Here is a 15,072-nt window from a genome sequence, read left to right on the forward strand (position 1 = left end):
TCTGATGGGGTCTGAACGTAGGTGTGTGTACTCTTTCATTCATTTCTAAAGCTGTTTTGTCCCTTTTGGGATCTCAAGGCTGCCGGAGCCTATCGCGGACACTTTTGGGCAAAGGCAGGGGACATCCTGTACAAGTCGCCAGTCTGTCCCAAATCACACCCTCACATTCACACCTAAGGACAACTTGAATTAACCTATGAAGCATGTTTTTGGATGGTGGGAGGAAGCCGGAGAAAACCCACGCATGCACGGGGAGAACATGCAAACTCCACACAGGAAGGTCTCCAATTGGTGTTCTGTTTTAGGTCCCCAAGCCGGGACTTGAACTGGGTTCCTTCTTGCTGTGAGGCAACGTGTGTGCGTATAGGTGTGTGTAGTTTGTTGTAAATCTGTATGCATTAAACACTCCATGAACCTGGTTGTTGCTGTTTAAGTGTTTGTTGTACCATTGGGCTCACGGGGAGGTTCCCAGGAGACATGGAGGGTATGAGGTCCAGCAGCGGTGACCCTGGGAGCAGGCTGGTTTTGTGGCAGAGCCGCAGCAGTCAGAAACGACAGTGGTGCGCTAGAAGTGCAACCCCCTGAGGAGCATGCCTGAAGAGAAGGCAACAACTTGTTAGATTATTTTTGAAGTTGCTTATCTATTTGGAATGAGAAATATTTACAAACTGTGACAAGAAGTTTTTTATAATATTAAAATAAGAAATTTGCTTTACCTTTAGTTTTTTTTATATTAATATTTTCATTTAAATATGTTACTCATTTCTTTACTTACATCCAAAATTGCAGTGTACAGTGTGAAAGGCTTTAAACCACTTGCTACAGCCTGTGTTGATAGTCCTGAATAGTGAGCCACAGGGTCAGTTCCATGCGATGACTCTGAAGTGGACAACACAAACCTATGTGGGGTACAAAGTGTGAGATCACTTTTACTTAAATCAATTCCACATAAGTCATGAGTGCTCAAAGGTTCAAAATCATGCAAAAATGTCAGAGAAATAGATGCAAACTGTGTGGTATTTGAACTTGCAATTTGGTCTTTCTTTTGCAGGTAGAATGAATTTAGATGTAGTCATTTAGCAAACAATTTTATCCTAAGCGACTTGCAGTCCAAACTAAAAATTCGAATAAAGAAAATACAAAAAAAATTCCCAGCTAAGATCTAATTGTAAACTACATCTTGAATCATGTTAATGATATCAAAGTGCTCATGAAATCAACCTAAAAAAAATCTTACCTCTCAACTGGGCCTGTATCATTGTTTTGCGTGCTCCAACTAAAGGTAGCACTGGTTGGACCTGGTCTTCCCAGCAGATTTACATGAAGATCTTCAGCTTTAGGCGGTGAGCTCAAAGTCTGGCACAAAGCTGATGCACTGATCGTCTCCCCAGCCACATTGGATGTTACAAGCCAGTAGGTGTAGTTGGTATAAGGAAACAAACCAGTGTCCTCAAATGATTCAGGGTCTTAAGAATGAGAACATGTATGTTTCTGTCAAGTTTAGAGTGATGGAAAGATTTAGAAAAACTGGTACACATGGATTACTTACTAAAAGGGTGGAAACTTTGGATGGTTTGAACTGACTGTCCATCTCTGAGGAGAGTGTAGTTGAGTTTGTGTGAGTTTGGGGAGTCAGGAGGATTCCAATAGAGGCGGATGGTTGAATAACTGAGGGCAAAGCCTAATGGTGCAGGCTGCTGGGAGGGTGCTGCACAAAGAATACAGGCAGTCACAAATGTTAACACACACAAAAAACAAACAGACATTTTGTCATGATCAATCAGCATGAGTGGTGGAGTTTGACGCGGAATAATAGGAAAAACACACCTTTGCTGCAACCAAAGAGGTTCTCTGGATCCAAATGACTTGCTCCAGGCTGGCATGAATCACACTTGTCTCCAGTCACCAGGAGCTTACACACACAAGCCCCCGAGTCTGGATGGCAGGAACCATTGACACTGCCCACCTGGTCACATGCACAAGGCTGACATCTGCTCATGAAATACAGTAGAACATTTTTTTTTAATTGTTTTGTTGTGTAATTCTGGCAGTCTGAAACAAAAACACAATTAGTTATCTATGAACATGTCTCAATAAGTAGCAATGGAAGGAGGGACTTCACTGGCCTAAACTCCAGTCTACACAGAATTACATGCATAGTGCATCTTTCTCATTTTTGGAGTTAAATAATTGCATTTTGCAATTTTTGCAGACACTAGAATCTGAATGTAAGGCTGGAAATATAGAAATATAGGTAAAATGTGTGTCCCGATGTGTTGGGCCCACTCCTTAACACTGTGAGACCCTCACTGACATTTTCCCACCCTCCACCCTGTAGCTGTGAAACTAACTTCACAGAAGAGGCATTCCCTATTAGAGCTGTCAAAGAGTGTGCAGATTCAGATGAATGCATGTGCGAGTCAGTCAGTCAGTCATCATGTTTTGGTCACTGGTGTGGTGTTACCCTCACAGGGGCCGGACTGTGGGTGATCTTCCGGCCAGCTACCTTACACCTTCACACACACACACATGCATTTGGAGAAGTGTACGTACACATGCATACGACACTGGGCAAGTGAGAAGTTACATGTCACTAGCACTCCCAAACATTGTCCATGTGTTTTTATTCTATTGCATTCTATGTTCAAATGTCTCTCACACTTGCCAATGCACTTTTGGTGCTCCATAAAAAGTCACAGTCTCATGAGAAGTTGCAAATTTGTCCTGTCAACTGCTGCACACACTTGAGGCCATAGTGACTCGACCTTCACTCTTTCTCCCAAGGAGAAAACAAACACCAACATTACACCCAATTTTTTGGTACAATCTAGTGTACAGTTTGTTTTTCTGAAGGCCATTTGTCTGCATGCAAGCTCCTCTGTTTGATTTTTTAATTGATTGAATTGTTATTTTTTCTTTCTTTCTAGTTTTATTGTCAAAAAGGCAAACGAGAAAAAAAAAATACAGACTCTGGTCCAGGACAAGTAAGTAAACTCTGGTCACCCAGAAAATGTGGATCTTGTTTTACTTGTGACTCTTTTCTCTGATGTAAACAGTTGCAAGGACAGCAAAGATGGGAAGCCACTTGAATGGCATGCAATTTAAGTTAAACAATAAAACACCCAAAGCTCAAATCTAGAAAAAGTCCTCTCTTAAAGATGCAATGTGCAACAAAAACAAACCAAAAAGAGGCTCATCAATGCACAGCTCAAACAGAATGCACCAGAAGTTGAAGATCCAATTATTGAATGCACATTAATGCATTCAAATAGGGCTCAATCCAAAACTGCAGATGGTACAACACTAATACCCATAGCATTTCTTTGTTTCAGGTTTTCCTGACTTTAAAGTCAGCTTGTTGTAATATGTAAGCTACAACTGTGTGGTTCAGTGTGGTTGCAGGCAAACAACCCACAGCACAATTACCATCATTAGAACAGAACCAAAGTGGTGTGGCATGTTTAGTAAAACATCCTGGTGCTGTAATAGTTTTAATCAGCACACCTGAAATTCCCTTTGCTTATAAAAATTGTTCATTTGGAACTAACTGTTAGTTAATAACATTTTGTGTGCACTTAATACGGTTTCATCACTATTTACATTTTTCAGGACTAAAATGTCAAAAAGATGAGAAAAGAAAAAAAAAAGGAATTTATAGGCGTTTCATTTTTATACCCAATATTTACATGCAAATGGAAAATACTGCTTTAGTAATGGCTAAGTCTTGTCAAAGTAATACTGCAAGACTTTTTTTTTCATATCTAACTCATTCCTTTTTTTTAAACAAAGCTGATTATTATATACATGTATTTTAAACAAAACTGAATATCTGCACATTAGTTAGAGTCAATTTTAAATAGTACAAAAAGAACTTAACGGGGATGGGAAAACGTCTAAATCAGCCACTTGTCAAAGTAGGATGACTAAATAAATACAGGTAAGAGTTTTGTGTTTTCAGTGTAAAATTTGAGGCTTCATGGTGTGTAACGATGTCAACTTTAAAATTTACAGCTGCCACTTGACATCTGACAGACAGAAGAATTAAGACATCATCCCATCCCTCTGTCCTCCTCCTGTCTCACTACTGTTGCATAAAGGTGACTGGTGCCAAAAAAAGCCCCTCTTTAATTAAAACAATACTTAGTCTTATATTACAACCCTCATCTCCATGACAGTTGAGTGATGTCCTGTAAATGATTGTTCAGTTAATATGATACACACCTCTCAATGCAGAATGTTACTAAATTGTGCATGTAAGTAATTTGTGCATAGGATAGATTTACATCCCTCCAGCTGAATCGCCTCATTATTTATGGAAACTCAAAACTCAGTCCTCTGCCAAAGGTTCACATCTCAATCTTTAAACACATTTATATGTTTTAAGTATTAGTATAAAGGGGAGATTAGATGTTCTAAATTAAGAATTAAAATGAGGTGGTGATTAGCACAAGATAAATGTTACCAAGAAAAGAGGAATTCCATATTGGAGATTTCACAAAAATAAAACAAAATAAACCCTTAAATCACTATACCAGATGAACCAGACCAGAGAAAACTACATAAAAGCACAGAAAAAAATAAATTCTAGTGGATCAAAGATCAAAATCATGGAAAAGGTGACGTATTTCTTGGGTATTTGTAACATAGGAATTTGAGGAAGTGCAGATGGTTTTTTAAAATAGTAAAAGAGATCATAATGTGTGAGTTGTTGATGTGATGCTTCTTATGTTTGAATTTTTTGTAAGCAGATTAGTTAACTGCTGGCATAGACTAGCGGTTAACAAAGAACCTGTTTCAAACCTGCCTTCAGATATGTGTCAATTGTCAAAACAATTATGGTTACTGCCATCCAGGAAATATTAGATAGAGAGTGTGCAAATCTTTTAGCTTTTTTTAAATGAAATTTTAAATGATTTAATGCTGCACATGAGCCAAAACTTTCTTTTATTTAGCAAACATAACATACTTTTTCAAAATTCTTTGGCATTTTTTAGCCCATTTTTTTTTGTTTTTGGTTTGAAGAAAACCAGAGAAGCCTTATTTTAAAGATCGACAAGTAAAGTTTATCATAATAACATTTTTCCAGAGGATTAGTCTGACCCACTAAATCCAGGAGACAAGCAGACCAAAAGCTACATATTAAGTTAATTAAATGGTTTACTCCAACAAGCAGCAATTACAGCATTGAAGAGCCAGTTTATGTAAAAGCCTTACAAGTTGGATAAATGTCAGATATGGTCAACTGGGTGAAACAAAGTAACTTGCTTACCTGCCGAGGCCTGGGTTGAACCCAAAAAACATTTCAACACACTGATCACAGCGTTGTCCTTCCACGGAGGAATCCGTACATGCACACTGTCCAGTTTGGCTCTCACAGTAACCACTTGAAGCTCCAGTTGGATGGCAGTCGCACTCCAAACACAGACTGTGGTCCAGAGAGAGGTAAAATCCTGGACACACGTGCATGTCAAACAGTGAACTGATGCCATTGTGTCATTTTATGGGTTGACGTATTTTTAAGATACTAAATGCTGGATGTGGACACTGATTTAAGATGCAAAGCAGGACTAAAACTGTAAGTGTAATGCAATATTAAAACAAAATAACACAAGTGGACATTAACCCAAAGTATATAGTTATGTTTACCTTTAACCTTGTCAATGAAAACATAATTGCTAGTTTTGTTAAACCATGAAATAGGCCTGCACAACAATTCGCAAAATTATCGTTATCGCGATGGAGCCCTTTTATGTTAGATGTTCACCTCTTATGTAGACCGGGGTCATTTAGGCTACGTTCACACTGCACGGCTTAATGCTCAGTTCGGATTTATGACCCAGAAGTGACCCGCATGCGCAGAAGAGTACTCAACGGTGAACGACGTCACTTGTTGTTTGTGGAAGTAGCTAACGTTAACAATGGATGTCAACAACAGTGTTGTCAACAGCGGAGCTCTTTTTGCTGTATTTAATTTATTTTCACAAAGGAGCCAGCACAATAAAAATCTTCTCATTTTAAGAAAGCATTGGACCCGGGATTGTCTGGACCCACTGTTGTGGAATAGGGATGTGTATGTGCTGGGGCCGCGTGCGTGTGTGTGTGTAAGAGAGAGCGCGTGCAGCGAGGTAGGGAATGAGGGGGCAGTGGGGGCGCACATTCATGTTGTGTGTTAAGGAGGAAGAGAACGCTAATAAAAGAAGGTTTCCCCCAGAATAAATGCTATTGACTCTTTATTAACTCGCTCTCAAGAATCCGAGGGTTCGAAGGGGGAAGTGAACCCCGAAGGAGGATCCGCCTTCGGTCCCCCGCGCTTCTGACCACGGTCGGATAGGGGAAAAAAGACATCGCGGGGAAGGTTCAACACCACGCTCGGCCATTTCAATGGAAAATTTTTCAAAAAACGCCAGGTTGCGATAAGAGCCCTGTGGTTTGGCCTGAATAGAGCTGTCACCCCAAATATAAATCCAATCGGTGACCTCGCTTCCCTTCCACTGACTGGTCTCAGCAGCATAATCCGCCATGGTTGATGTTTATTATCTTTTTCCTGCCTACTTCAACGCAGAATTATGACATTTGTTTAGACGGCGGTCGCATTTCAGATGATCCGATACGTATCGGATTCAGGACCACATACCCAAGTGGCCTGGGTCACATTTGAAAAGCTCGGATCTGTGTCGTTCAGACTGTCGTGAAAAGATCAGATACAGGTCGCATAGGGGCAAAAAAAAAATCGGAATTGGGTCGTTTTAGCATGCGGTGTGAACGAAGCCTTAGAGTATAATTTAAGTTGTGTTTACTTTTATCTAAATTAAACTGTTGCAGTGAATTAGAATTAATGTTTTTGGTTGTTTTGCTATTTGATCATGTATTGAAAGTTATATCGTCATCACAATATTGATCCTTAATATCGCAAATCGCAAATTTTCCTCATATTGTGCAGCCCTACCAGAAAGTTAAAAAAAGCTTATTCTACCTCAAAGAAACAAGAATATGTGACAAAACAGGAAACAAACAAAGGTTCAGAAGGCACAGACCAATCACAATACCTTAATCATCCTAACAAAAATCTTGTTTTTGCTCGGCAGACTTTTATGAAGCAGTGTATGATCAGCATATAATCACCCACCATCCTTTGTAGTTCATTACCTGGTTGACAGTTACTGCAGTCCTTTCCATGGCGTGTTGGAACACAAACACACTGTCCCGTGGTGCTGTCACAGACGGAACCCGCCACTGTTCCTCGGGGGTCGCAAATACACGGCATGCAGCCTGGAAATAAAACCTCTGTCAAGGTACAAAACCACATCAGAAGACAAAAATTTTACTATAAAAACGGTTGTAACTTCCTAAACAACATTAGCCAATAGCAGATGTGGTGATGTGGGTTGTACTGGAGTTCCACATCTTCTTACCCTCAATGTCTGAACTCTTGTTGTAGTAGTTGGATGCACACTTGTTGCACTGCACTCCCTCCACTCCCTCCTTGCATGGGCATTGTCCAGTCATCACATCACAGACACCCTCTGCCACAGTTCCACTGCTGTCACAAACACATGGAAGGCAACCCAGGGAATTTCGTTGCTCCAGGGTGTGGTAACCAGGACGGCAAGAGTCACACTGATGGCCAGTTACATGTTCCTTTAAAAAGGAAATTTCAAGAACAAAAGAGATTCAAAGAAATGGCAGGACGCAAAGTATGAAAGTCTAACCGTAACAACATCAGGGCACAGCACCCCATACTTTGGGAAAAAATTGTAGGGAGTCAACGATGTAATAAACTTGTACATTGATTGCTTTCATAAAAAAAGGAAAAATATTATATGAAATATTATATATTTATAAATACAGTACAGACCAAAAGTTTGGACACACCTTCTCATTCAAATGAATGGGAAGGTGTGTCCAAACTTTTGGTCTGTACTGTAAATATAAATATATATAATATATGACATATGAAACTTTCCTTTAAGTTCAACAAATTTTGTATGAGGCAACTGTGAAAATAGTTTAATAATTTATCAAACTGGAAAACATTCAACCCAAATGTAGCTCTTCAAATAGATAAACATATTTTAACCATTCTAATGTGGTATTTTAAATGCAACAGACTTAAAATTTCTGCGCAAGTCTTGAGTGGCATTCTGAGTACGGCGGTTAAGAACTCAAAGCTTGAATTAGCATTCATCAAAGTACAAAAACTAGAAAAAAAAGCCAAGGTTGGGTTTCCAATCTGCACAGTTTTGGGTTTGATGAAGAGAGTTAAGCACACCAACACTGAATTGTTCAGCAGTGGAAATGTGCTCAGAGGAGACAGTGATGCTTCTCCGTTTGTACATCAGGTAAGAGTGGTACACTCAAGAAAAAGTGATAGAAACATTACGTTTTTTAGGCTTACGCCTATTGTTTTAAACCTTTGCCTCAAACATTAAAGGGGTATATGTTTATTGAGGGCCATTTTCTCTTTCAGCAAGAGTGAACATTTGAAGAAACAAGAGTCATAAATAGGATAAATTACACAAAATAAACTAGACACATTAAGCCAGACCTTCTTAATATGTGTCAGATCTCATAAGAGCAAAAAAGCATAATGAATTAGCATAAAAAAACAACAAATCAGCAAAAAATTAATTGAGAAGCACTTTATGTATAACAAAAGCTATTATAGCCATTGCGGGTGGCACCGCTTTGTATGTTACACACAAGATTGACCAGCATGTGACTGTCCTTTAAAAGCAAATACTTGAGATGTTATTTACTTTAAATTGTAGTATTTATGAAAATGTATGTCAAATAACAAAACAAAATGATTAAGCCATAGTTGAAGAAAGCGATACATGCCTTACACACACACTGTCCTGTGTATGGATCACAATCTGTTCCAGGTTCTGTCCCACTGCGTGAACAGTTACAGATCGTACAGGATCCCTCCATCCTTAGACCAAACAAGCCCCGTCCACAGGTGTCGCACCGACGACCTCCAACCCCGAACTTACACTCACACTGGCCCCTTTCAGGCTCACAAAATAGACTAAGAGAACCAAGGGGGTCACAGCCACATGGGATGCAGCCTTCTGGGTGGGAAAAGTTCCAAAAACCAAACTCACAGTGGTCACACGTGAGACCTGGAAGAAAGGCAGAATTGGGAAAACAAAACACAAAAAAACATTTTAAAAAAAAAGTTTCAAAAATTTCAGAATTTTGGAGTGGAAAGCAGAATAGCATCTACATACATATATATATATATATATATATATATATATATATATATATATATATATATATATATATATATCTATAGAAGAAAACAACTAATTAATGCTTACGTGTTCACCGACTAGTTTTCAGCCTCTCGAGTGAATGCGTATGTGTGTGTTAAAGTTTAACTTGCTAATAAAGAGAGCAAGAGTAAGGCGAGTAAGTGAAAAGAACTGCTTTCATTAGACTCAACCCTCTACACATGATGGATCACTCACCTAAGGCCAAACACTTAATTTTGCCTCACAAAAAATTAATCAATAAATAAATAAATTTCTAATGTAACCAAAGAGGGGAAAAGGAGGAAACAAAAAACAGAACTGCAATGTGAACATTATTGTTATTCATCATAGTTAATAAATAAACATATCATCCTAACAAATCAACAAAAACCCTATCTGCTTGATAACAAATCATCATTTAAAAACAATTTATTGTTACAATGCTGCTTTTAATGTAAGGTGAATTAAGAAAACATGGCTTTTCTAAAATCCAGAAATACATCTTTAATTTTTCCGATTTAAATCATATTAGATTCTAATTACTTTTATAGTTCTTCATTCTTTTATATTATAAATACCAGCTAACACCTTACTGAAAAATGTATGGAATTGTATGTTTCTGTGGTTCTACACAGTCTAGCTAGTTAAACTGTGTCATGAAGTGTGTGTGTATGGCTTATTTGAATATACCATACGTATTCCATGACAGGCAATCTATCCCTAAATGGTTGCCTGGGGGCCTTGCAGGCACCACAGCCGTTTATGAGAGAGCACATGTTCATATGTGGGTGGCTACGTTTGTGTGTGCGCAGATTAATAGAAACATATCAGTACATCCATGTTAGTGCAGCTATGTGTGTGTGTGTGTGTGTCCTACTCTATGCTGTAGACACTCTGTAATTCCCATGGCCCACCGTTTTTAATGATTTTACAGTTATGAACATATTTCTCCCCAAAGATTAGATTTCACAATGGTGTGGTGAAGATATGTCCATTTGCAAGAAGTTACACACACTGTGTTCATGAATAAGTGTTAAAAATTAGGACCTTGGGGCGGATTCTTACAAATTTTCTTTTTATTTTCCCCAATTTCTTAAAAATTGTTTCGAAAACTCCAGAAATTGAGTTAAAGGAGTAAAATGTCTATAGCAGTTTTCTTTTACAACACGGATAAGGATAAAAAGATAACAAAAAGGAAAATTAAAAGGTCAATAAAAAGGTATCAAAGTGAGAAGTGGATATTAGATCAGAGCAAAAAAAAAAAAAGAAATAAATACATTTAGTGTTATGGTTGTGTGTGCAAATGTGTGTGTGTTTCCAGGACATGGCTAGGCTTTTCATCAGGAGCCAGCTGGTTAACAGGCTCATGCATCACCATTTCAAACACTATTATGTACACACTGCACTCTGGCACCTTGATATGAGTGTGCGCGGATTTCTCTACGTGTGTATCAGTGTCTGTGTGCACACATTTCAATTCCATCCCTCTGAAGCATGCTTGCCATTGCTCGACTCAAAGTATCAGCTTGGCGGTAATAAATTGCCATAATCAAATCTCATTTCAGAAAAATACCTGTGGGAGCACCCAAACAAACAAGGACGGAAAAAACGAAAATGAGTCTTGTAAGTAGAAGTGTGCAAAAATACAAGAGGCTGCAGCAGTTTGTTTTAATCAACTTGGCATTGAATTAGAGAATTAAATAGCAGCTTGATCCTTGACTGCATCCGGGCACAAACAAACACACACACTTTTCAGTGTGCACACAAAGACACTCCCACAACATAACATACCCAAACGTGCATAAACACTTGACTGTTCATCTCTTTTACAAATACACAGAAAACACACACAAATGCAATGGGCATGGTTGCATACACATGCACAACTTAGACCCCTTGATGGTGAAGCTTAGCAGTAGGCATGATGCGTTGAGTTGAGGAGCGTTGGCAAGTTTTGCATTTCATATGAGCGTGGTCTTCAAAGACACACAGGGGAGGGAGTGAAACCATTTATCACAAAGAGAGGCACAACGACCGGAAGCACCGCCGGCGGAAAAGCCTGTTTATTTTGGCTGCCGCAAGACTTTGGTGTTTGGGTGTGTGTATTCTTCAGTGTGAGCATATGCATCAATGATTAGCAACTGAAAAAAGAAACTTTACTTTAACAACAAACTAGGGAAACTGTTGAATAATAATTAGGAAAAAGTTAAGACAACCCAGTTAGATTAAGTATTAACAACATGAGTTCCATCGACTTCCAGGCCCTGGAAATGTTTTTTTAACTTAAAGTAATTTAATCCAACCATAAAGTTTGAACCATAAGAAAAGCCACTTTCCCTGTGTAAAGTGGCTTTCCCCTAAGATAATAAGACACTACAAAAGAGGTATCAACATTCATAACAAAAATTCTTAGCCTTTTGGAACATTTAAACAAAATGTGACACGTGAAAATTGATCAGGGGTGTGAATATTTTAGATAAGTATTACTGTAAGGTTATGGGGTTATGATCACACAATTTCTAAATAAAAGATAATAAAATTTTATTTTATTTTCCTTAGTATAACTTAACTTTAACTGGACAATATTGGGCAAAATTATGTTCCCAATCTTAATAGATGGCATAAATAGTTTGAAAGAAGAGTCAAGTACTCCATCCATGTCAAAACAAGACTTCTCTCAAAGACCCACTCCTATTAAAATTGGGTTTTTAATGTTTTTAACATTTATTTGTGGAATTTTTCTCATGGAGGACATATATAAAGAAAATTAAGCTTAAAAATGTTAAAAGGTTTCTGAGCATTACTCTATTCAAATTATTGGGATTCAGGCGCAGAAGAAAATACGCTGCTGCCCTGCAGTGTACGTTCACACTGCAGGGCTTAATGCTTAATTCCGATTTTTTTGCAAGGCCGTTCACATTTCCAATTAAATGCGAACTTTTGTGATCTCCTGTGTGACCGTAAAATGACCCAGCAGTGACCCGCATGCGCAGGAGAGTACTCAACGGTGAACGATGTCACTCGTTGTTTGCAGAAGTAGCTAACGTTAAGAATGGATGTCAACAACAGCGTTGTCAACAGCTGAGCTCTTTTTGCTGTATTAAATTTATTTTCACAAAGGAGCCAGCACAATTACAATCTTCTCATTTTTAAAAGGCATTGGAGCCGGGATTGTCTGTTTTGAAATGGGGATGTGTATGTGCTGGGGGCCGTGCGCTGGTGTGTGTAAGAGAGAGGAGAGAGCGCTTGCAGCGAGGTAGGAAAAAAGTCATTGCGGGGAAGGTTTAACAACACACTCGGCCATTTCGCTAGAAATATTTTCAAAAACCGCCCGGTTGCGATAAGAGCCCTCGAATTTAGCCTGAATAGAGCTGTCACCCCAAATATTAATCTAATCTGTGACCTCGCTTTCCTTCCACTGACTGGTCTCAGCAGCATCGTCCGCCATGGTTGATGTTTATGTTCTCGTTCCCGCCTACTTCAAAGCAGAATGATGATGTTTGTAGCGGATTGATGACGTACGGGTCGGATACATGTGGCCTGGCCGGTCAGATGGAGGTCGCATTTCAAAAGATCAGATACGTATCGGATTCAGGACCACATACCCAAGTGGCCTGGGTTACATTTGAAAAGATCGGATCTGTGTTGTTCAGACTGTCATGAAAAGATCAGCTACAGGTCGCATAGGGGCAAAAGAAAATCGGAATTGGGTCGTTTCAGCCTGTGGTGTGAACGTAGCCATAGAAGCTACTACGGCAAGCTCCCTGCACCTTTCCATTCCAATACATCAATTTCTAGAAAAAAAGATCTACCGGTATGTACTGTATGTCTTCATTTTCCTTGTCCGAGCTGGCATATGGCTCAAAACTGGATAGCTTTGATATTGCTCCATTTGTTGTTACACCAGTAATATTAGGTTTGGGGTGTAAGAAGATGTAAGCTAGCGGAGAGAGAGCAATGAGATGATGGGAAGGGGGCAGGCTTACGCTGCACCAACAATCTCGTCCACAACTTGGAGGTAAATTTCTAATGAACTCCTGCCGCTCTGCAGAAACTATGCCCTAGAAAGCAACACAAGCTTTTTAATTTTTGCCTAAAAACATTATTCAAAGACTGCTTGGAACGCTTTTAAATTACTCAAAAGATGATCGTAGTGGGACTTTAACCAAGGTTGACCATCCCGTGTACAATCCTGCTTTGACATTTGTGCCAAGACCAGTGTCACATTCACACATGCCACACACTACACTACATTTATGATTGAGTCACTATAAGTAAGAGAACATAAACACACTATTGTTAAAATCACCAGATAGTTGACATTTGCATCTTCTCACTCATGTACTGTAGTTAATAAACATTTATTTGCCACACCTCTGAAGTAGTCAGCACACAATAAACTGCTTTTCTTGTCAGCTGTTAGAACTACAGAAACTACTTGAATGAGCGGCGAAACTTCTTCAAAATCAACCTTTCAAGTTCAGTTGCCCTGAAGAAAATAATATGATACAAAAAAGAAAAAGAGAACTTCACCTATGACCTTTGGAGGATTTACCTGTGACATGAGGTTTACACTGGCACTGTCCAGTGTTTTGATCACACTTGGGAACTTCTCCTGACGTGATGCTGACTGTGCCCAGGTCACTACAATTGCAGGAAATGCAGCCTTTTGGACCAGAGGAATCCAGACCATACCAACCAGGCAAACATTCTGTACACTGACGGCCTGTTACTGCAGCCTTACACCGGCACTGTCCTCCTATCTGTGAGTGACAGTCACATGAAGAGGAAAAAATAAGCACAATTAGGGGGGGTTTAATCCAAAACTCTTCTGGTGAGAGCAATGTGTAAATTTGAACCTGGGCACACTCTGAGCTACTGTTGACCGTTCCAGCAGTGTTGCAGTTACAGGGCTGGCACACGTCCACTGAAAAAGGATCAGAACCCTGCAGCCTAAAAAATCCACTCCTGCACTCCTCGCAGTTCTTTCCTGATTGGAAGAGGGACAGAGACACAGTGTAGAAGACAAATGGAAAAAAAATTTGTGACTCATAAAAGAATGGTAGCAAAATATGCACACTTTTATTCATATATGGAAAGAGTTTTTGCCCAAACAGTTCATTAATTTGCATTGAAAACCTACATGAATGCGTAACAATACACATGCCAAGACTACTGGGAGTCATTTCATTCTCTGCACCTGTGGTGTTATGCATGCAGTTGTCACAGACTCCTCCTCCTGCTCGATAGTGTTCATCTGGTTGGTCGTCAGCTTCAGCATCATAATGACAAGAGAGGGCGTGGCCATGACACTCACAAGGTCTGCAGTTCATAGGTTGGAGCTGATCACCAGGCCTGAAGGGTTTGTCGTTGTAGAGAGGAGCACAATGCTGGCACTAAAAAAAACAAAAACAACAACAAGGAAACGCACGTAAAAATGATCAAAAGAGCAGGTTCAATGAGTGTTGTTAATTAATTCATTTGAATTTTGAGTAAATGGTTGGTTTGAGAAGAGGGCAGGAGAAAGGAAATGAGTTTAATGGAAACAAGCTGGGTTTCATCAGCAAAACAGTGATAATCTATGCTTAATTTAGGTGGGATGAAATAAAGAGGATGTGCACCATGACAAAGCCTTGTGGAACATCTAAAGTGATTTGGGAGGGAGACCACGGATTAATCGTTTTGAGATGAATTAACTTTAAACAATCACTGATATATGAGAGAAACCCCTATTGGTAGTGTGAATGCTGTTGGGGATTTTAATGAGGGACGGTTTCCAGGCTGTGGTTAGGATGAAAAGCAGACTGGAATTGGT

At 39.3% G+C, this 15,072-nt stretch overlaps 1 protein-coding gene across 5 annotated transcripts in view; it reads right to left on the reverse strand.

Annotated features, from left to right (window-relative positions):
- ush2a (Usher syndrome 2A (autosomal recessive, mild)) overlaps positions 1–15,072 on the reverse strand; it is a 190,681-nt gene that overhangs the window by 140,205 nt on the left and 35,404 nt on the right. For 3 of the 5 annotated variants that reach the window (XM_078945239.1, XM_078945242.1, XM_078945238.1), the window contains exons 13-24: positions 14,458–14,653; positions 14,117–14,247; positions 13,813–14,020; positions 8,839–9,122; positions 7,413–7,638; positions 7,147–7,284; positions 5,270–5,450; positions 1,828–1,991; positions 1,550–1,708; positions 1,238–1,466; positions 776–899; positions 447–594 (exon numbers count right to left, since the gene is read on the reverse strand). In XM_078945239.1, the coding sequence (XP_078801365.1) occupies positions 447–594; positions 776–899; positions 1,238–1,466; positions 1,550–1,708; positions 1,828–1,991; positions 5,270–5,450; positions 7,147–7,284; positions 7,413–7,638; positions 8,839–9,122; positions 13,813–14,020; positions 14,117–14,247; positions 14,458–14,653 (2,188 nt within the window). The remainder of the gene's footprint in view (positions 1–446; positions 595–775; positions 900–1,237; positions 1,467–1,549; positions 1,709–1,827; positions 1,992–5,269; positions 5,451–7,146; positions 7,285–7,412; positions 7,639–8,838; positions 9,123–13,812; positions 14,021–14,116; positions 14,248–14,457; positions 14,654–15,072) is intronic. The other 2 variants (XM_023953554.2, XM_078945241.1) reach the window with 1 other exon arrangement.

This window comes from Oryzias latipes, chromosome 3, assembly GCF_053564925.1.
Source record: "Oryzias latipes strain Hd-rR chromosome 3, Olatipes_Hd-rR_3.1".
Classification (NCBI taxonomy): Eukaryota; Metazoa; Chordata; class Actinopteri; order Beloniformes; family Adrianichthyidae; genus Oryzias; species Oryzias latipes.